At 40.8% G+C, this 21,587-nt stretch overlaps 1 protein-coding gene across 14 annotated transcripts in view; it reads right to left on the bottom strand.

Annotated features, from left to right (window-relative positions):
- The window catches only part of SYNE1 (spectrin repeat containing nuclear envelope protein 1), a 492,410-nt gene that overhangs the window by 164,495 nt on the left and 306,328 nt on the right, over positions 1 to 21,587 (bottom strand). For all 14 annotated transcript variants that reach the window (XM_050949357.1, XM_050949360.1, XM_050949369.1 and 11 more), the window contains 9 exons: positions 21,415 to 21,580; positions 20,383 to 20,538; positions 20,015 to 20,167; positions 17,171 to 17,353; positions 15,322 to 15,459; positions 12,977 to 13,162; positions 11,697 to 11,819; positions 9,730 to 9,916; positions 6,851 to 6,990 (listed from right to left, as the gene is read on the bottom strand). In XM_050949357.1, coding sequence (XP_050805314.1) covers positions 6,851 to 6,990; positions 9,730 to 9,916; positions 11,697 to 11,819; positions 12,977 to 13,162; positions 15,322 to 15,459; positions 17,171 to 17,353; positions 20,015 to 20,167; positions 20,383 to 20,538; positions 21,415 to 21,580 — 1,432 coding nt within the window. The remainder of the gene's footprint in view (positions 1 to 6,850; positions 6,991 to 9,729; positions 9,917 to 11,696; positions 11,820 to 12,976; positions 13,163 to 15,321; positions 15,460 to 17,170; positions 17,354 to 20,014; positions 20,168 to 20,382; positions 20,539 to 21,414; positions 21,581 to 21,587) is intronic.

The following is a 21,587-nucleotide window of genomic DNA, read 5'->3' as shown; positions in this document are numbered from 1 at the left end:
TTTGCTTATGTCTTCACAGTCAAAATCCAAATTGGACAGTTATGTCCCTACATGAATGAGAATTTGGGAATTTGGCTGAAGACAGGATTGACCAAAAGCCCTGGTTTTTTCATTGCTGTGCAGTAGTCTGTGTGAAATCAATCCAATTCCCAACACTGCTAAACACACTATCACACCTGTCATATCAATGACTGCAAAAGGACACACAATCAAATAGGCTATAGGCTGAATGATCCTTTCACACATAGGATTGCTCCCAGCCAACAGGGGCATGTTTAGTGTTGTCAGTCCACCAATTTTCAGAGCACTAAATTCACATTAATAAATACAGAAAAAGATCAGTTGGGGAAGATCACACTTCTGCTAGAGACACTCTTTGTGTCTCCGTGGAGACAAGAGCTGCTCTAGCCATAGGAAACTAGACAGCTGCCTAGAGTGGCAGATTCTGACTTGTACAAGCAGGGTTGGCCAGGCCAAACCTGAATGGCGCTGTGAGCCTGTGTGCCAAGTCAGAATGTCACTCACTCAAATTTGACCCGTCCGGTCCACCATCATGGAGGAACAGCTGGGCCCAACCTGAGTGATGCTGACCCCTTCACCCACCAAACCTAACCACCAAACCCATCAGAAGACTCACTGCACCGCCCCACAAAAGACTGGTGTCTCCATCTCCCTCTCCCACCCCCTAGCTGAGAAACTCTGTTCTAGTGGGTAGGAGAGGGGTGGCACTCTGAAGGTTTGCCCAGGGTACAGAGTGTCTTGAGATGCCTCTGCCTGGAAACTCAGTAACACAGCAGCATATTGATTTACAAAGTGTTAACTAAATGTGCAGAGTTATTGCTGCTACAACAGCAACCACTGTGTTTATTCTTTCAAATAGATATTTGTATTTTACTTAACATCTGTTTAGATGTTTTTCTACTGCTGGCTCCCAAATCAAAAAGACAGGAGAAATGTCTATTTAGAAATAAGGTTATGATTTAGTCACGGGTATTTTTAGTAAAAGTCACGGACAGGTTACGGACAATAAACAAAAATTCACGGGCCTGTGACTTTTACTAAAAATACATGTGACTAAATCTTAGGTGATCTGGGTGGCTCTAGGGCATTGCAGCTGCTGTGCAGCAGGGGACTCTGGGGCACCATTGCTGCTGTCCTGGGGGCCTGCCGCTGCTGCTGTGTGTGTGTGTGCGGGGGAGGATAGCCCAGGGACCTACTGCTGGTCTGGACTGCTGTTCCAGGGCACCGCTGCTACTCTGGAGGCCTCTGGAGCCAGCTGCCTGGGCCCACCTGAGCAGTGGCAGGTGTGACTGGCCATGGGGCCACCCCAGCTGCTCAGGCAGCCTGGGGGATCAGCCGCACCGGCTGCTGTAGAAGTCACGGAGGTACCAGAAAGCCACGGAATCCATGACTTCCATGATCTTCGTGAAAGACTCGCAGCCTTATTTATAAAGCATGAGTGCCAGTACCTTCAATATTTCAGAACTATTAAATGCAGCAGAAATCTATTCCTTTTACTTTTGGGGCTGCCCAGGAGACCCTTCTCTTCAGTACTACCTGCTCTGTGTATATGAGCAACAATTAAACACTGAACAGCTGCTGCAAAGCCCAATAGGTAAAATATTCAATTAACGTATATTGAAAAAATGAAGTGGATAAGTTATAGCAGCCCCAGGGCAGTTTGGCTTTTGACTCTGCAGGTTATGTAAACTTTTATGAAACTACTTACACAACATCTCAATGGAAAATTTCCAGATAGGTGAGATACAGAGTTATAAACCGACACATATTACTACTTAGAGTGAGCACTTTTCTGATCTGAACTAGCCTTAGACTGGTGCTCTGCTCCCTATACTCTTTGCACTTTCAGATATCAGCAACCAAAGGGATTCTCCAGCTTCATCAGGAGGCTACGCAAAGCCTCAGGTGTGAAGCAAGTGGTTTTGGAATAAACAACTTTCTAAATCAAGTCAGGTTCTAACTCCAATGACTAATGGCCCCAAAACAGTTATTTGCTCCATTTGCCATAATACTAAGTTGTAAGTCAACCCCTACTCCAGCTCAGGAGCTGAGCAGAAAAAGTCTATCACTGTTCTACCCACTGGGCTTTAGCTACTTAACTTCATTACTATTATTAGGAATCCATAACATCTGCACAGTTAACAACCAGCACATTGGAGTACAAAACATACCCCTCTCCATCAAAATATATACAGTATTATAAAGTAGAACCTAGGTGTTAGGAACTGACTGGTCAATGACACACCTCATTTGGAACTGGCAGAATAAAATTAGGCAGCAGCAGAGACAAAAGTCCCCCCCCCCATTACAGTACTGTGGTAAACAAACTATTACAAAAATAAGGGGAAAGTTAATTTTTTTTGACAAGCTAAGGAAACTGTTTCAGTGCTTGTTTCATTTAAATTAAGATGGTTAAAAGCTGTATATTTTTTCTGCTTGGTAAAGTTGCAAAGCTGTATTAAGTCAATGTTCAGTTGTAAACTTTTAAAAGAACAACCATAATGTTTTGTGTGTGTATATTTATATATGGAACAAAATATATTATACAGACAGATATGTTATATAGACTAAACAGGCCTAAAACTGAGATTCAGAAGACAAACGTATGGGTATAAAGAAAAACAGGTGGGGCAGCTTGTGAGTACACATAGAAGCGTCAGATTTCTTTGCACTCGTCATTTTGTGGGAGCGCAGTTTTTCAATCAATATGGCACAATGTAAATCCAAGTTATTTTTATGGATGTGATTCAACAAACTACATGTTGTGCCTGGTCTGTATGCCATAGGTACCCAAATTCAACTTTTTGGTAAGACAACTGCTTGCATCGTAACATCATCATGTTTACGCTAGAAATATCCTCCAACAAAGTTGTGTCACCACATTGCAATGCAACATGATAACACTGAGAACATGATCAGGCTATATTGTAATCTCACGACTACATGGGCATCTAATGATTGCAGAAGACACCTAATATCTTGCAAGCTACTGTATTGCCCATCAAAATCACAATGCTCCCAGAAACATCAGAATAGGTGGCCATTCTATAACATGGAAGCCCAGAGAAAGAGACTTCTGTAAACATATTTATTGGGTAGAATGATACTCTGTGTTACTTATGTGCAAGGCTACTGCAAAACCAGGGGGAAATGACTTTCTTCTTCCCGTCTTATCTTTGTATTTTAAACATAGCTACTGTGTGTTCTGTTAACCTTCACACACATGGACTACAATTATATGTCCGGGTAAACTGTAATTTTTCTTTTCATTTATGCAAGCAATCTGCATCTTGCACACCTGATTAAAAATAAAAGGTGTAATCATACAATGACCCTGTAAGTCTTGTTTGTTGTATTGTGTACTCTTATGCAAAACTTAAGCAAACAAAAACGTAAATGCAGAAATGTGCATTATCTGTGTCTCTTTAAATGTATTCCTTTAAGATGTTTCAGACATTATACTCCAGAACGAAGCTCCATTTTATTCTACTTGCCACCATGTGAAATTCATGCACTCCACTTCCAGTGCCACCCAAACACTGTATAAATAGGGTTTGGGCAGGGGACAGACGACACCTCCCCAAACTTGGAGCAGCTTGCAGGTCTGCACCACAGCCGTTTTACAGCTAGGGGTTCAAATAAAAGGACTGGAACAGCATCTATTGCTTCTCTATGTTCCTCTAAAGGGATTCCCAGCTACTCTACTCATATATGTATGGGTCCAGTGAACCTTGTGCCGGCCCCACTCTTAATGCCTCCCTCTGCACTGATATTTTCAGATCTGTCTGCAGAGACATTATTAGGAATACCCTTCATGAAAACAGCAGAAAGCATTTGTATCAAATAGCTTCTTTTTAATTTTACTAAATAGCTTCTATGACAGTTGTGACAGAAAATTAACTAAGGGTATGTCTACACTACGGGATTATTCCAATTTTACATAAACCGGTTTTGTAAAACAGATTGTATAAAGTCGAGCGCACGCGGCCACACTAAGCACATTAATTCGGCGGTGTGTGTCCATGGTCCGAGGCTAGCGTCGATTTCTGGAATGTTGCACTGTGGGTAGCTATTCCGTAGCTATCCCATAGTTCCCGCAGTCTCCCCCGCCCCTTGGAATTCTGAGTTGAGATCCCAGTGCCTGATGGGGCAAAAATCATTGTCGCGGGTGGTTCTGGGTAAATGTCGTCAGTCATTCCTTCCTCTGGGAAAGCAATGGCAGACAATCATTTCGCGCCCTTTTTCCCTGGATTGCCCTGGCAGACACCATAGCACGGCAACCATGGAGCCCGTTCAGCTTTTTTTTTTTTTACTGTCACCGTATGTGTACTGGATGCCGCTGACAGAGGCGATACTGCAGCGCTACACAGCAGCATTAATTTGCCTTTGCATGACAGCAGAGACGGTTTATCTGTCATTCTGTACCGTCTGCTGCTGTCATGGGTGCCCCTGGCTGAGGTCAGCCGGGGGCACAAAGACAAAAATGGGAATGACTCCCCAAGTCAATCCTTCCTTTATGGTATCTAAAAATAGAGTCAGTCCTGCCTAGAATATGGGGCAAGTGTACTAGAGAACCAGTGTATCAGAGAACCAGAGAGCACAGCTGCTCTGTGTCAGATCCCGCAGAAATGATGAGCTGCATGCCATTCACAGGGGATGCCCCTGCAACAACCCCACCCGTTGCTTCCCTCCTCCCCCAACCTTCCTGGGCTACCGTGGCAGTGTCCCCCCCATTTGTGTCATGAAGTAATAAAGAATGCAGGAATAAGAAACACTGACTTGTTAGTGAGATAAAATGAGGGGGAGGCAGCCTTCAGCTGCTATGATAGTCCAGGCACGACATTAAGCAGTGTGGGGGAGAGGAGCCCAGCATCCCACTGCTATGATAGTCCAGGCAGTACAGAATCTTTTCTTTACACATGAAAGGGAGGGGGATGATGGAGCTCAGCCCCAGTTGCTATGATGAAGACGGTTACCAGTCGTTCTGTACCATCTACTGGGAATGACTTGGAGTCATTCCTATTTTTACCCAGGCGCCCCCGGCCGGCCTCACTTGAGGCCAGCCAGGAGCACTCAGCAGATAGCAAGAATATTGTACCGTCTGCCACTGGGGAGGGAAGAGGAGCGGATACTGCTCTTTACTGCCACAGCATCGTGTCTATCAGCAGCATTCAATAGACATAGGGTGACATTGAAAAAAGTCAAGAAATGATTTTTTTTCCTTTTCTTTCACGGGGGGAGGGGAAGGGGGTAAATTGACGAGCTATACCCTGAACCACCCCGGACAATGTGTTTGACCCTACAGGCATTGCGAGCTCAGCCAAGAATGCAAATGATTTTCAGAGACTGCTGGGGACTGTGGGATAGCTGGAGTCCTCAGTACCCCCTCCCTCCCTCCATGAGCATCCATTTGATTCTTTGGCTTTCCGTTACGCTTCTCACGCAGCACTGTGCTGTGGACTCTGTATCATAGCCTGAAGATTTTTTTCAAATGCCTTGGCATTTCGTCTTCTGTAACGGAGCTCTGATAGAACAGATTTGTCTCCCCACACAGCGATCAGATCCAGTATCTCCCGTATGGTCCATGCTGGAGCTCTTTTTGGATTTGGGACTGCATCGCCACCCGTGCTGATCAGAGCTCCACACTGGGCAAACAGGAAATGAAATTCAAAAGTTTGCAGGGCTTTTCCTGTCTACCTGGCCAGTGCATCCGAGTTCAGATTGCTTTCTAGAGTGGTCACAATGGTGCACTGTGGAATACCGCTCAGAGGCCAATACCGTCGATTTGCGGCCACACTAACCCTAATCCGATATGGTAATACCCATTTTAGCGCTACTCCTCTTGTTGGGGAGGAGTACAGAAACCGATTTAAAGAGCCCTTAATAGCGATATAAAGGGCCTCATTGTGTGGACAGGTACAGCGTTAAATCGGTTTAACGCTGCTAAAATCGGTTTAAACGTGTAGTGTAGACCAGGCCTAAGAAGTATAAGAGGAGTACTTCAGGAGATAAACACGGACTCTGAAAGACAAATTTAACCTTTTCTTCTAAAACAAAAGCATAATGCCATCTAGTGTCAAAAACCAGGCAAGAGAGCCACTACCAATTTGGCAGTCTAATGCATGGCATACCACACCACAATGTGAAGACCTGGGATTCCAAAATCAGTTTGGTGGCATGGAACCTCCACACAGATTGTCCTGTACTCATCTGGTCCCCTGAGATCCACAGGGTTTGCGGCATGGACCTGAAGCTCATTCCTCAGAGACAAAAAATCTTTGCTTCCCCTGACAGAGTAACCAGGAAAGGACCCTTTAAAATGATCTTTGCAGAGTTTTCTTCCTCTAGAACTTCCTTCTGTGGGCTTTACCTCAGGAGGGGTGATTCTGACCCCTTGCTTTAACTCTGTCTGTTCTCAGGCATAGCTCTCAGTAAAGGAGGACTTCAGGGTGGGTCTAAGATCACTAAGTGACAATGATCTTCAGTACTGTGTTACCGCATGATGCAGAGAGTTCCCACTGAAATATTTTGGAATTCCATACACTGTGTCTTTCAACCTTTGGTAATTACTTAATGCTTTAGTAGATTACCATGCCCTCAAGCCTTTGGGAGACCTACTCGGTAAAGAAAAAAAAAAGATGCTTGGAACTGTGGTGTTAACAGGAATTTGCTATTTGTGAGTATGTGAGGTATAAATCCTCCCTGCTAAGCTAGCCTTTGTGGACCTCTAAAAAGCTGCTCTGTGACCTCAAGGGAACTTAAGCTGACCAAGAGATCTCTCAAACTAAATTAACTGAGAACCTGGACAGTTGCATCTCTGCTGCATTACCTCATGGCGTGAAATCTGGGCCTGCAGCTCCTGGATGTTACTGGTTGCAACAGGTTTGTCTTGAATCTCACGGTGGGCACCTTCTATCATTTGCTGTAAATGCTTCATCTCTTGTTCGTATTGCTCATACTGTACCACGGCTTCCTAGAGAGAAAAGATACAGGAGATGTACACAGAAATAAAACACTGATGGTATTCATTTGATCGATCCAGCGGGGGTCAATTTATCGTATCTAGTCTAGACGCGATTAATCAACCACCGAGCGCTCTCCCATTGACTCTGGTACTCCACTAGGAGTAAGAGGCGCACGTGGAGTCAACGGGGGCACATCAGCTATCGACTCACTGCAGTGAAGACACCGTGGTGAGTAGATTTAAGTACGTCAACTCCAGCTACGTTAGTCACGTAGCTGAAGTTGCATAACTTAGATCGACCTTCCCCCAGCCCCGGTGTAGACCAGACCTAAGTGATGTAAACAGCCAGCTATCTGGAAAACAAGATATGAACAGAAAACATAACTTACAGCGGAGCAGTACAAAGTCTTCTGCTTACACACTTCAAAACTGGTTATACTCAGAAATGTGACTTGAAAAATGACATTGGGAAGCTCCACATTACTTTTTTTTTTTAAAAATACTTTCATATTAGAGTCTCTTATTTTAAAACTCATGTGTTTTTTAAATACATACACCACTGTAAATGCACTCATTTGGGACCTTAAGATAAACTTGCTTTCTTCCTATCTGCATTACACTTTAGCTGATGTGTATCCTGAGCAAACCTAAAACAAGATATCTGTATTCTGAAGATAGTACTGCAAAGCCAATATAGCCAGCACTAGTAAAAGTTTGATTTTGGCTGCAAAGAAGGAAGATAATACTACTTATAAAGGGAGTCAATATGTCAAGTGAGAACGGGCCACATAATCACACTATCAGTTTCTCTTAGTTAACAGGAGAGTTGGTAGTCTAGGGGTTAAATCAGAACTGCTGGCTTTATTCCCACCTCTGCCACTATCTTACTGTGTGATTTGGAGTGTTACTTAACCTTTTTGTGTCCCAGTTCAACCACCAATAAATGGCTGTGATACTATTTATCTTCCTCCCAAGGTTGCGGTCAGAATTAAATGACTGAAATGCCCACAAAAACCTTTGGCACCATATAAAATGATGTTTATTATGGATACAGCAACCTTTTGTCAGCTACATTTATAATCAAAGCTAATTTAATTTGAAAACAAACTTCACTCAATAAGACTTATTGAAGAGCCACATTTTGAAAGTAATGGTGCATGACTAGAAAAAAATATTATCAAATACATTGTAGAGCTCACTACATAAGAAATATTTTCTAGTGAGATATATTTCTGTAGACAGAAGAATTAATAGATTTTTTCTTGGCATGTAATTAATATGGAGAGTTGTTGAATAATACAGTTACAATGTTACCATGCAAATGATCGCAGAGAACTTAGAACTGGAAAAAAATTTGAATTCACTTTGCCCATCTCCTTTCCAATGATGAATTACTCTGTACAGCATATTCAATTGTTTTTTCCAATCTGTTTTTAAATTATTGAAAAGATATCATCTTCCACCTTTGTATTAGCATGCAAAAATAATAGGTTGAGACTTTCAAAGCTGACTCATTAATTGAACTGGGAAGTGAGAGAATAAATCCTCTAGTTGGCTTTGAAAAAAATCTCAGCCACACAAGCCGCAATGCCAAAGTGTAATGATGGAATGAAGGTCAGCACTGGCAAGTAAAGCAGGAGTGCTCTCATTGAGAAGATAGTTCATTGGGGGAACATTATGAGTTGCAAGGAAGCAAATAATTTAAAAGTCTTAATAGGCATCTGAGTAATTAAGATGGGCTTTGAACTGGCAATGCCCCAACAGAAGTGGAAAAAAAATATATGATGAAGCCTTTTTAAAAGAGTAAATGCCAACCACTGGGACTTGCCACTGGCTGCTTCACCAACCATGCCCACCAACAACGCAGTGTTGCCCACTCTTCACAATTTTATTACAAATATTGTGGTATTTGTTGTTTTCTTAAAGCCCCAAGTCCTGGGGCTGTATGGGAATCTCAGCTTTCATTTTCACAAAAAAAGTTTCTGGCTCTTTTGTTTGTGGCAAAAAGCTTAGAAACATGATCCGAGTGCATGTTAAAGGCTCTAAAACCAGAAAACAAATAAAAAGAACCCTGAATTAATAATTGGGAGAAAACCATACACTCATGATTTTCACGATAATCTCATGATGCTTAGGTCCTGCCTCATGATATTTGAATGCTTAGGATTGGCAAAACTGCATGGCCCCAACAACATCATCAGGAAGAGACTGCTACAGGTCACCTCAGGTTCTTATCCACCATACAGTGAGAAACCATTAACTACATTTGAAATGCAAATTTCATTTTTCAATCAAAATGGATAGATCAGACAGTCAAATTATGCCATGGTGACGAATGGAAGACTCAGGAGATTAGCAAGAAAATACAGTTTAGATTTTTGAAAATTAAAGCAATAACTGGAGAGGTTGTGCAATAACCCTTCACAAGGACATGGAATGAAAAGGGGAGTAATATTTTTTTAACAATGATTACAGACAGGGTAAAAGGCTAATTGGGTATTGAAGTTTTATTTCCTTACTTCTTTGGGAATTAATGCAGACTGAGAAAATTGTCTAATAATATGCTTAAAATTCCAATAAACATGGAGTTCAAAATCTTTCAAATATAAGTAGTGGGCATGTTATGCTTCCAGGCAAACATTGGGCTTAAAAAAAAAAGTTTGAATTATTTTGGGCCAGTATAAACCTTTCTAGTGGTATCACAATCTCTAATCCCCTACCCTCACCCACAGCTCAGTTTGCACTTGCCTGCATTATATTGCATTGCTGGATAGCCATGTGCTGCAGACGGCTGGCTTCCTCCTGAAGTCTGAGAGCAGTGCGACATATCTGCAGGCTGGTGACCACCTCTTCAGGCATCCTTAAGGCACTCTGGCAGACCTGCATGGCATGAACCTTTGGCTTCAGTGACTCCATTTCAGACAGCAGATGCTAGAAATAAAATTGGTGCCATAGTAAGTCATTCTCCCATGAATTTTAGATGATTCACACAGCCAGTTATCAACAAGTGAGTTCAACCAGCAAAATAAAAGATGAGTTAGATTACCCACAGCTAAATGAAGCATAACCAGGGCACTCAGAGTGGAGTTGCTTGTTGATTTTGTGATAAATATTTTATATTCTTAATTAAACAAAATGTATTTCAGCTATTGAAAAGGAACAAAAATGATGCAATTAAATCACTTTATGAGCCCCCTTTGAAACAAACCATTGTTTATCACTGTTCCTGGGTTTATGTCTAGACTGAAAGTAATTCTTTAAACTATTCTAGAAAATACATACAAAAATGCTTAAAAACCAAATGTAGTTTCTGAGCAACAGGCATTTGTTTAATCTGGTTTATATGCACATTTTAAATGTAAAACCAAACTGGGAGTCCTTCTGAGATACAGTTGCACATTTTCAGATGGGGCATGTAAAACCTATTATTTCTGCTCATAATCCTCCTTTGAAAATTTAGACCATGGCTAAAAATGATGATGTTTAAAATTAAATAAGCAACGAAATGGAACAAAATGCAGCTACATAAAGATTCTTCCCCTTGAATAAGCACCATTTGGCCTCCTTTGTTTATCTGGCCTCTCTCCAAGCATCTATTCTTCCCACATGCATGTGCCTAACTTCTATTCATATGCATGAGAACTGCTTATGCACAATTACAGGGGGATATATTAGATCTACATTCTTTTTATTGTCATTGAGGAGTTTACTGAATTCTCAATACAAAAAAATGCACGAATGAAGGCATGTGTAAACATATGCAGTCTGAAATTTTAAATTCAACAGGCTGAAGCCTCAGTACCAAAAATTTGACAGTATGAAGTACAGACACTTGTCCCTTTTCCCCTCTATTGTGCCCCCAGGATTACGGCAATGGAACTGTGGTGATGGGCTAGGGGAAGACTCTGAGATCTGGGGCACCCAATGTGTTATAGACTCACAGACTCTAAGGTCAGAAGGGACCATTATGATCATCTAGTCTGACTTCCTGCACAATGCAGGCCACAGAATCTCACCCACCCACTCCTGTAACAAACCTTTAACTTATGTCTGAGTTACTGAAGTCCTCAAATTGTGGTTTGAAGACCTCAAGCTATTGTGGGTTATTTTTCCTTTTAAGAAGGAGGGTAGATGAACTAAAGGTTGGTTTCTTCTCTCTGGCCAGCTTTGAAGGGGAAAGTGCTGCTTCCTTCCGGCCGCTGGCTGAGTGGCTGCCCCTACTCCTCCTGAGTCCTCTGGCCGGGCTTACAAGGCCGCATTTCGAAAGGGGCTTTAGAGCTGCAGGATAGGACCCCGGGGCCCTCTTAGCCCAGGGCCCTGCAGCCCCTAAAGCCCCTGCATTCCAAGTGGCCCTGCCTGCCGAGAGGGGAGGAGGGCAGCTTCCCCACTCCCTCGCTCTCTGCCTCCCTCCCTCCCTCCCAGAATGTGGGGGAAGTGCTGGGAGGGAGGGGAGAACGGGAGGGGGAGGAGGTGGAGAAGAGGAATTTGTACAATGCTCCCTTGTAAAGTCAGCCAAACGATGTTATAAGGGAGCATTGCACAACTTTAAACAAGTATGTTCCCTAATGGAACAGAAACATAACTTTGAAACAACGTTAAGTGGGAAGACGTTAAGTAAGGAGTTACTGTAGTGCCTTACTCCAAGGGCAGCCCCACTGATTAGAGCTGCTCACTTTGCTTCTATGTTATCTTTGTGGCTTAACCCTTTTACCTGTCTGTGAGATAGCTGTTCTTTTAGACTCAAACGCCCAAGCTCTGGAGAGGTCAGGGTAGCTTGGGCTTGTTCCAAAGCAACCTGTAGAATTTTCACCTCAGCTTCAAATTTCTTCATATCCTGCCAAAAATAAAATACAGGGCCAAACAAGAAAGAAATGAATGCCACAGATGTATCTGCCATTATAGTATCTACTATGTAATCCACACACAACGCCAGTTTTTTCCCCCCCAATATAAACTACAATTTTAAGTTATCGTGAGTGTCAAAAATCTGTACTCTCATTACACCCTGGGATCGGTTGGAAAAGGACTTCTCCAAGACACAGATATCAGCAACAGTATCCTCTCAAACAAATTCAATCTGGACTTGATTAAAGTGATGCCATTCACTTCCGTGATATTTCAGTATTCAGACCAGTGTCTGATTTGTACCATAAACAATAAAATCAGCCTTGACTTTATGAGCATTTGTGGTTTGACACGTTTTGTGCCTCAGATTTTATTTAAAAGTTCTGTATCTCCTTACTGTACTTTATTACAGAACATCTGCTACACTGTAATATATGATTGCTGCGCTCAGATCACGTGATGGGTCAAGGACCACATTTCAGATTTGACTAGAAAAAGCAAAGCTAACTGCATTTACATAACTTTCCCATATTTATCAGTTTGTATCTTTTCTGTACAGCATCTGAAGAAATACCTTAATTGCAATGGAAAACTTTCGCCAGCACCAAGAAAGCTACATTATGATACAACAGTTTCTTGTTTGACGATTGGCTTAAAAAATAAATCTTTGAGCCATTTTCTGGCCATAAAAGTGATAGTTTTTTTTTAAAAATTTCCAGTGGGGGTACTGAAAAAGATTTCTGCCCTTTTGCACGTGCCCTTGCCGAACTGTGCAAATCCCTCATGCACATGCACTAGGTAGGGTTAACACATACATTGTGGCATTTGCATATTAAAGCATGATACATGTGAAAGTGCACACTCTTTCGGGTACACCCATTTGGAAATGGGGACCTTACTCTACAGTTTTGCCACAATCCAACTCCCAGTCAAATCAGCAGAAAGACTCCCATGGACTTCAGTAGGAGCTGGATGAGACCTTGTAGGAGGAAGATATAAGAAATGGCACAATATCAGTTCCATTTCTTTTTCTATAATTAACTCTTTATAAACCACAGATGACCTGTTCTGCTGCTGCTCCTACAAACATGACGACATGAACAGTTACTCCAATTGTCAGCCAGTTATGAAGAGCACTTCAAGTACCTTGGCTGCATCCTGGAGATTTTGGAGCCGCAGTTTGATAATTTGCTGTAGCTCTTCCGTCTGCCGCCCCAGTTCCGACACTTGCTGAGTCATCCCTTCAGTATAGTAAACGCTTGAAAGATATTCTATCTTCTCATTCATGGACTCGAGATCACCATGAATCTCTCCAGATTCCTCAAGCATGGTCTGAATGGAGGAACCATATCAGAGTTAAGTGTCACCTTTTAGGCCCTGATTCAGCAAAACGTTTAGGCATATGTTCAACTTTAAGCACATCTTTATTTAGCATAGCACTTAAAAACGTACCTATTCTTAAGCATATGATTAAGTTCTATGGACTTCAATTAGACTTAAGCAAATTTCCACGTTGAGCATAAACTTCAGTGCTTTAGTTTATTAAGGCCATAAAATATTAGCATAAATTTTATCATTTCAGAAGCTGTACCTCTTCATACATCAGTTTTGTAAGAATTTCTCAATATACATTAGCATGTTGTTAGATAAAAATATAATACACACTAAGTATGGCCCTGATTCAGCCTGAACATCTGCTGGGCCTACGTGGCAGCAGAAAGATCTCAGGTGGAGCAAACAGTGTGGTGGCAGAGACAGTGGTTGTTAGCTCAGTCTAAAAAGTAGATGGCCTGCCCAGGAAGTAGGCAAACTCAGAGCGTCCTGGGGTGTGTGCTGAATCAGCACAACTCCTTAGTAGCCTATAACAGCAGGATGAGAAACCATCATGGATGGGAGAAATAGCATCTTCCTCAGGGTGAATTCCACTGGAGCTGAGCAACTTCACTAATACAGAGAACTGTAACTTATACCTTCCTGCTCTAGTGAGAATTATATACCTGGGGCCAGATTCACCAATACATTATTTTCTTCTGGTCTTGGTCAGATGACAGCACTTGCTGTTGGGTCGGATTTATTTTCTATTGACGGACTGGGATGGTCTGATTCTCAGAATCATGTAACACTCCACTATTCCCATGTATGCACAATCCACACAGTCTCTCACACATACTCCCCATACAATCAACACTGTTCAGGGGACATCAAAACTTGTGGATAAGCAGAGATGTGGAATATTCAAGGAGCAACTAGGAAAATGGCTACATTTCCCAAAGGATGGGTTCAGATAAAAGGTAGCTGTGATTTAGCAGGGCTTGGTAAACTGGTTTGCTGTATTATCATAACTGTTACATTTTAAAAAAATTGCACCAAAGTCATGTTTACAAAATATACAGTGGAATGCACATTTGCCTGCAGAATCAGTTAATGACACATATTTACTGTAATTCGTCAATAAGTAAAGAATTTTAGAACATTTAATATGAACGCTGCCATATGAGATCAAAGTCTCTTATTTTAGTTTACACTAGAAAAACACATCAGTGCATGTGTTACCAAATATACAGAAAATGTTGCTAGACATTGCTACACAATGCTAGACATCTGGATTTACCTGTCTGACCAGCTTGATTACAATAGGGACAATGAAAGTATATTTACATAAAAGGTAAACAAAGCCATCAAGCTAACAGATCATGGAGGAGACAACTTAGTAAGTATGCCAGGGGACGTAGTCTACACTCCAGGAAGGCTTCTGAGCTCTTGAGACCAAGACAATGGACTTGGAGAAATATAAGGGAAGCAAAAAGACATTTTAGTTATCCATCTCTTGGTGGACATGGGGTACAGCACTCTTTGAGCCTGTGAAAGTTGGATTCCCTATGCTGGTAGCTAGATGTTAAGTAAGAAAACTGCTTAGGCAAAGACCGTAACTTGCTGAAATTAAGTTTCAGTCAATAGAAAGCTTGTACTGTTTTGTTTATTACCATACCTGTCTCTCTCTCTCTTGCTTAGTATCACTTAAACCTCTGTTCCTTGTTAGGTTTCAGAATAGCAGCTATATTAGTCTGTATCCACAAAAAGTACTCCTGTTCTTGTTCCTTGTCAGTAAACTTATTCTTAATTTTACTTATTCTAAATTTCAGTGCTGTTATAACTGAATTACAGTGAGAGTCCTCAATTAAACTAACAGGCTGGTGTGCGCTCTGTCTCTTTGGAAGCAGCAAACAATGATTTCTGTGAATGTCCAGTGAGAGGAACTGAACACTGCAGAGAGCTGTCTTTGGGAGAACTTGGGCTCACTGTATGCTAGCTGCAAGGCAATGTTTAGACTGGCAGAGTCTCGGGGTTTGCTGGCAAAGCAGATAGACACACACACAGTCTAATCCCTCACTTGCTGAGGCAGAGTGGTAACACAGTGGCTTACGGTTCTGGGTATCCTGAACAGAATGGGAATTAAACTGTCCCTTGAAATCTGTAGCTCATATAGTCACCTGATATGCCATAAACTGGTCACGAAGCTGGGAGGCAGAATTCCATGTGATGCTACCATGCACTAGACTCTTAGCTTTCTCGATCCATTTCAGTGTGAACTCCAGCATCTCACTGTATTCTTCCAAGTGTGAAGCAGCCTGAAAATAAAAAGATCCATTTTATTAACCTGCACAGCAGGACTCTGAACATTTTTTGAAAGTGGCAAGAGTAGATCAAACTACCTATTTTTTGGTGGGGAGGGTAATTTGTAATATTTTTCAATCCTTATTATTAATTATTATTATTGAATTTAGTAAAAGTATTCCACATTATGAAGATAATGTATGTATGCTTCTAACATCTGGAGTGACTATTTTTTGAAAGTACTTCCTAGACAAACTAGGACACATTAGGAGTATGTGGGTGGATGTGCATGCCTGAGATTGTCACACATGAATGTATTCTCCCTTCTTGCTCAGCTCAAGACTCCCACTTAAGTATAGTCATTCTTATCTTTGTGCCTTATCTTAGGCTGTCCCTTATGTCTCTCTTCCCCGCCTGCAATCCCACACATCCCCCTCTCTCTATTTAAAGCCTGCTTTCTCTGTCCAGCCTATCAATGTTAATTTTCCAAAAGAAGAAAAGCGGTACACTTATTTTAAAAACACAAAGCCAAAAACTGCACTGATTTCTGATACACCCACTTTTCTGGTTAGCAAGTACATTATAACTCTGATTCTCCACTCACTTAACAGGAATAACTGCTGAAATCAATGGATTTGCATTGTGAGAATGGAGACAGACCCTGTGTATCTGAATTATATTGTTTGTCTAAAGCACTTGGACTGTAAGCTTCTTTGGATGGGGAATAGGGTTTCTTCTATGTTTTATACTCTGTTGTCCGGTATTTTAGTTCAGCAAACAACTCTTTCACGAAGCACTTTTTGCTAAAAGTAACACTGATTGAAAATTATTCTGACAGCTATTTCCGATCTTCTTTTGGGAAAACTTTCTTGCAGAGGCAAGGGAAAAGAATACCATGAAACATTATCCACTTCAAGTTCTGTAATATCTTCTCAAAGCATTTTGAAAATGGGGTTCATAACATATCAGGATTACGGATGGCAGACCACAAAATGTCCTTCCCTCACTCTTATCTCAACTATTCAAAATACCAAACATGCCAAGATAGTACCTCAAACTCCTTCCTTGTTAGTCCCTTTTTCTATGGCTCAATTGCTTGTACTGATCCAAATTTAACAAAGCATGTGCTCAATTAGACTTTACACACTGAAGTCAATAGGACAAAGCATGTGCTTAAGTGCTTTGCTGAGTAGGAACAGACTGCTGAATTGGAGCCATTTTTAATAATTTTATTTCTAGACTTTTCTATTGCTGTATACAGGCTATGATCACCTTTCCCCCCACCACCCCCCATGGTGCAGGGCATTACAACTTCCATCCAAATGAATATGAACGGAGAGCTGCACTAGCAAGATTTAACTCCAGAGGAGGGGGCAGGTACTGCACTGGGCATGCTGTCTGTTGGAAGGCAGCTTTAAAACCTGGTTAGGTCTCCATAGGAACTTTGCTGACACGTTTCCTGGCAAAGGTGCTGAATCAGCATCTCTCCAAGTTAGAATTATTCCACACTCCTGACTTGGCCACACTTCATTCATCCAGACTTACATCTGCCTAATGTCCATCCACAAGGAGTGAATTTGGCCCTGAATATGCATATATTACACATTATTCCAAGAGACAATAATGTTTTTATGTAACTACACAAAAAATAAAAGTCACTAATCAGAAATCGCCATTTTCTTGGAGCCTCTAAAAGGAAATAAATTAAATGATTTGACACCATACCTGGTTGAGTTTGGCTGCTCTGTACTCAGCCTGCCGAATGGTCTGTTGGTGTAGCCCAGTCAGTTTCCCTATCCTATTAGCCAGCTGTTTAGCCAGCTGGTTGTTCTGCTCTGCGAAATCTTGTACAGATGCGTCCAGTTCCACCAGCTTTATATTGCAGCTGTCCAATTCCTCACCTAGGATCTAGAACAGGGAAAGAGTATTTTACTTACAAATCAGTGAGTGGGGGTTGGTTTTTAACAGCCTTTTTGTGATTTTGACACTTTCCGAAGTTTCCATAGTTTGTTCCATTTCTATTTTGGCTGCATACCAGTAATGTTTCTTTAAGCAAAAAGGCAGTAGAGCAGGATGTGTGATTATCTTTTCAATGACTGTCATTGCTGTTTCTTCCCCGTGTTCTTGGACAAGATGGATAACATTTTCCCTCCTCCACCAGAAAAATGAGTCACTTAGTGTTGCATCTACCAGCGTTGGCTGTGGTCCTATGTTTGTCCTCAGACTGAGTGGTCAACACATTGTTATCATGATGCATGTTTGGGTTGGTCATATGGAGTATGGATTGTTTTTGTTTTTTTTTAAACAAAGAAACCTTTTCTGAAAAATTCAGAATGTGTCATTAAATATCAGTGTGTCCAGACTATTTTGTTTTTTTTTCTATTAGTACCATCAGTTTGTGCTGTGTACCTGACAATTTGTTCCTGTTACTGGAGGAGTTTGGACAACATTTCAGTAGAAAAAAAAAAGACTTAATCAACAGACTCTCTTAGGTAGAAATAGACGTCATTGTGTATAATGGTGTGGTGTGATAAAGATATTATACGAGCTTGGGAGGGATCTACCACAACAGGAAAAGCCATGAATTATGCAGTTCAACTTAAATGAGTGACAATAAAACTTTTTAACATACCAGACCTTAACGTATTTTGTCCTGTGTGGATGTATTTAAAAACATATTGGAAATGTTTTATATATAGTGGCAAAGAATCCTGTGCTGCTTTTACAAATCCAGACTAACATGGCTACCCCTCTGATACTTTATATATAGTGTTTTATGTACCCCACCACATGCAAAGGCAGGTGCCCTAGTTATCTACAATTCTTATTGCACAAATCTGTGAAGGAGAGAAGAAATGTTAGCTATTCCATGTTAGAAAAGTTTTCTTTAAAAAAAAAAAAAGCTCATTTAGTGCTTTTCTTTACACAGTGACATATGACATCTTGGAATCATTCAGGGCTGCACGAATATTACATGTATTACTCTGGAAATCACTCATTTCTGGTGGCACAAAGTTCAAACAAAAAAAGTTCAAGGTGCAATTTACAATTATTATTACACAAATCAAACAAAAAGAAAATCTGGGTCAGGACTGAACATTGTCCATGACGCATCTCAGAACAGTTTTATTGTGGGGGAAATTCTGGTTTAGATTGTTTTTCTATGATGGAGAAGAGTCCGGGAGGAAACGAAACATTACTCTGGCAGGTTAATCTTTATTTTTAATAAGATCTGTTTCAAGCTATTCAGAGACGTGGAATATTCTGGAAGTGATGGATTAGACCGCAAATGGAATGGGTAAAGGTTCATGGTAAATCAGCAACACGAAAGTGACACAGCTAATCAATCTATCCATAGATATACATACATAGACATACATCTACTTATTGCAACACACACACTATTGTACTGCAGGTGTGAATATGTTCATCTCTATATTGTAGTACTGAAAGCAGCAGAATTTATATTGATTTAAATTCCAATTTTTAAAAATGGAGCAATGAAGAATAATTTGATATATTCAAAACTAATTTGTATTCCATATATATAATTACAGCCATAGTTACATCATTAAAACAAAACTATTACTGCTGTGATAGAAGCCAACTTTGTCTCACAATTAATAGATAAATGCAGTTGTGGAAAATTACTATATGTCCAATGATGCAAGAACATTTCATCTAAAGTTGGAGATACAGGAATACATATTTAATTGGTTTTACACCAACTTAACTGGGGAAATTATGAATCAGTTTCAGTGGGATGCATTTCAGTGACCCTGTACAGCAGATAAGTATACTTGGGAGGCAAAATTTTAAAGCAGCATACTGAGAGAGACTGGTACTTTCTGTCACATCAGTAAATTTTCCTCCGTGTGCAGCACTTTGCTCACTTCCATGGACCAAGTCCATCTTACCTTAGTGTAGTTTTAAAAAATATGTAATATTTTGTGACAAACTTAATAGCAACTCTTCGATACAAATGAGCATTTGTGAGCACAATACATGTCTAATAGCCTCTGCAACCCTGCAAAATCATGAAGGGCCAGATTGTGTCACCCTTACTCAAACTGAGCAGCACATTGAGCTTCATGAGCAGTCCCACTGATATCAGTGGAACTACTTTCTCAGAAAGGTACTAATCAGCATGAACAAGGATAGCCCATTGAGATAACTCATGCTGTTTTGGTGCAGCCTGAATAAAGGGGCAGTGTGGTTGTCTCATGAGGCTCCCTAATTTCACTGGGTATGAAGGGGGTGATTTACCACACCCCTTTTTTGGGGGGGTGGGGGGAGGGGGAAGCTCACTCTTCTACTTATGGCCTGACAGCTCTGCCTGCTCCCTGTCCCTCTCACCCCACTTCATATTTGTTCCCATGGGAAACATTTGGGGGCAGCCCTGCATGTGCACACGTGCAGAGGTTGTGGAAACCCTCAGACAGTCTGGATAAAAGGGAACCTTTACTCCTTCTAGCTGCATAAGGCAAAGTCACCATTCAGCCCTTTGTGAGCTGGAATGTGCCAATTCAGAACATTCCACCGTATAAGCAAATAAAGCGTTTTTCTTACCTTTTGATCTATTTTAGCTTGTGCTATATTATTTGTCTTCTCCTTCAGCTTGGACAGAATTCCATTTAATTCTTTTGCTATCACCTGGATTTTCTGACCAAATTCTTGGTTTAATGTTTTGCTCTGCTGGACTTCCTTCTCTTTGGCTTGAATCTACCAAAAACAGCAACAGTAAGCAGTAAACCAATTAACCATATACTTTTCTTTCATAGGAGGATCCTCTTGCAAAACTAAGGAGATAACAACCCTTTAGAGAGTTTTAGTATGATCACACTTGGAATATCACAACATTTCATTCAGTTACTGTCCTTTTGAAGATTATCATAGTATCATAGGTTTATACAGTGCCTTCTTCCAGTAGGTTTTACCTGGTCATGTATAGTTACCAGGGCCAGTCCCACTTCTGCTAACTGAAGAGACAGTTCAGAAGGTAAAATGGTGTAAAGTCCCAGGTACTTATTCTGCTGCTGTTCGGCCATTTTCTCAACAGCTTGGCGGTGAGTAGTTACTTCACTGAGGAGACCCTAGAGGATAGAAAAAGAGGTGTAATTCAGGAACACCATAAAAGAAAAACAGTAACTGAATAGAATAAGCTAGCAGGTATCAAGAGTAGAGGCATGAGAATGTTTGTAAGAAAGCCTAGAATCACATGAAAATCCCCAGTTTTTGAGTTTCACTAAAAATTGAAAATTCAGATCAGTTCCATCGGAATCTTTGCTAGCTAAAGTAAACCAAACAATTTAGAATTTTGCATCAAAACATCATGCAAACATTTTCTGTTTCATAACATGGTTTTAATACAAAACCAGCAGTTTACACTGAGATTTTGGGTTCATTCATACATGAAATGTAAATCAATACTCAGGTAAACTGATGCTGAAATTATTATAAAAGCTGTGTTGGCTCTTAATCACTCAATCCTTTGTTAGACAGGCAGTTGTCTGCATAGCTAATTTCTGTACATGCTATTATATTTCATTTCACCTTCTCAAACACTTTTTGCCACCTAAAGAAAGAAAATACTTGTGTGAGCTCATCTATATTGAAACATCTTAGGGCATCTTCATTTAAAATGTTTTTCCCCCAAGAAGAAAATAAATACTTTATTATACTCTGCCATCCATATTCTAGAGTTTACTTTTAATTGAGATAGAATGAAGAAAGCTGCTAACTCCTATCCTAGGTATCTAGGAAGGGAGAATGTATCATAACTCTCTTGCTACACATCATTTCTGAAGCTGATGGGATTGTTTTATAAGTTTGTCCAATTGCTAGTGCAAAGATTTCATTCTTATTGTATAATTCCAATTCATTACAATTTAATCTGATTTAGTGCTCATAAATAGAAAACACCAAAGACGTTTCACAAGGGGCACAAGAAGATTACAAGTTTGATATACCTGCAACTCCTCAAGTTGAGCATCTATTTCCATGGTGGGGTTTAGCAAATATTCTCTAGTTTCCTGAATCCAAGACTTCACTATATTAATCTCTAGCTCCACCTCCTCACGCTCCTTGAGTTCCTGTTTCACCAACTTCCCACTTTTCTTCACCTTCTGTTGCATGCTTCAAA

This window comes from Gopherus flavomarginatus, chromosome 4, assembly GCF_025201925.1.
Source record: "Gopherus flavomarginatus isolate rGopFla2 chromosome 4, rGopFla2.mat.asm, whole genome shotgun sequence".
In the NCBI taxonomy this organism is placed as follows: Eukaryota; Metazoa; Chordata; order Testudines; family Testudinidae; genus Gopherus; species Gopherus flavomarginatus.
This window is presented reverse-complemented; position numbering and strand designations above follow the sequence as displayed.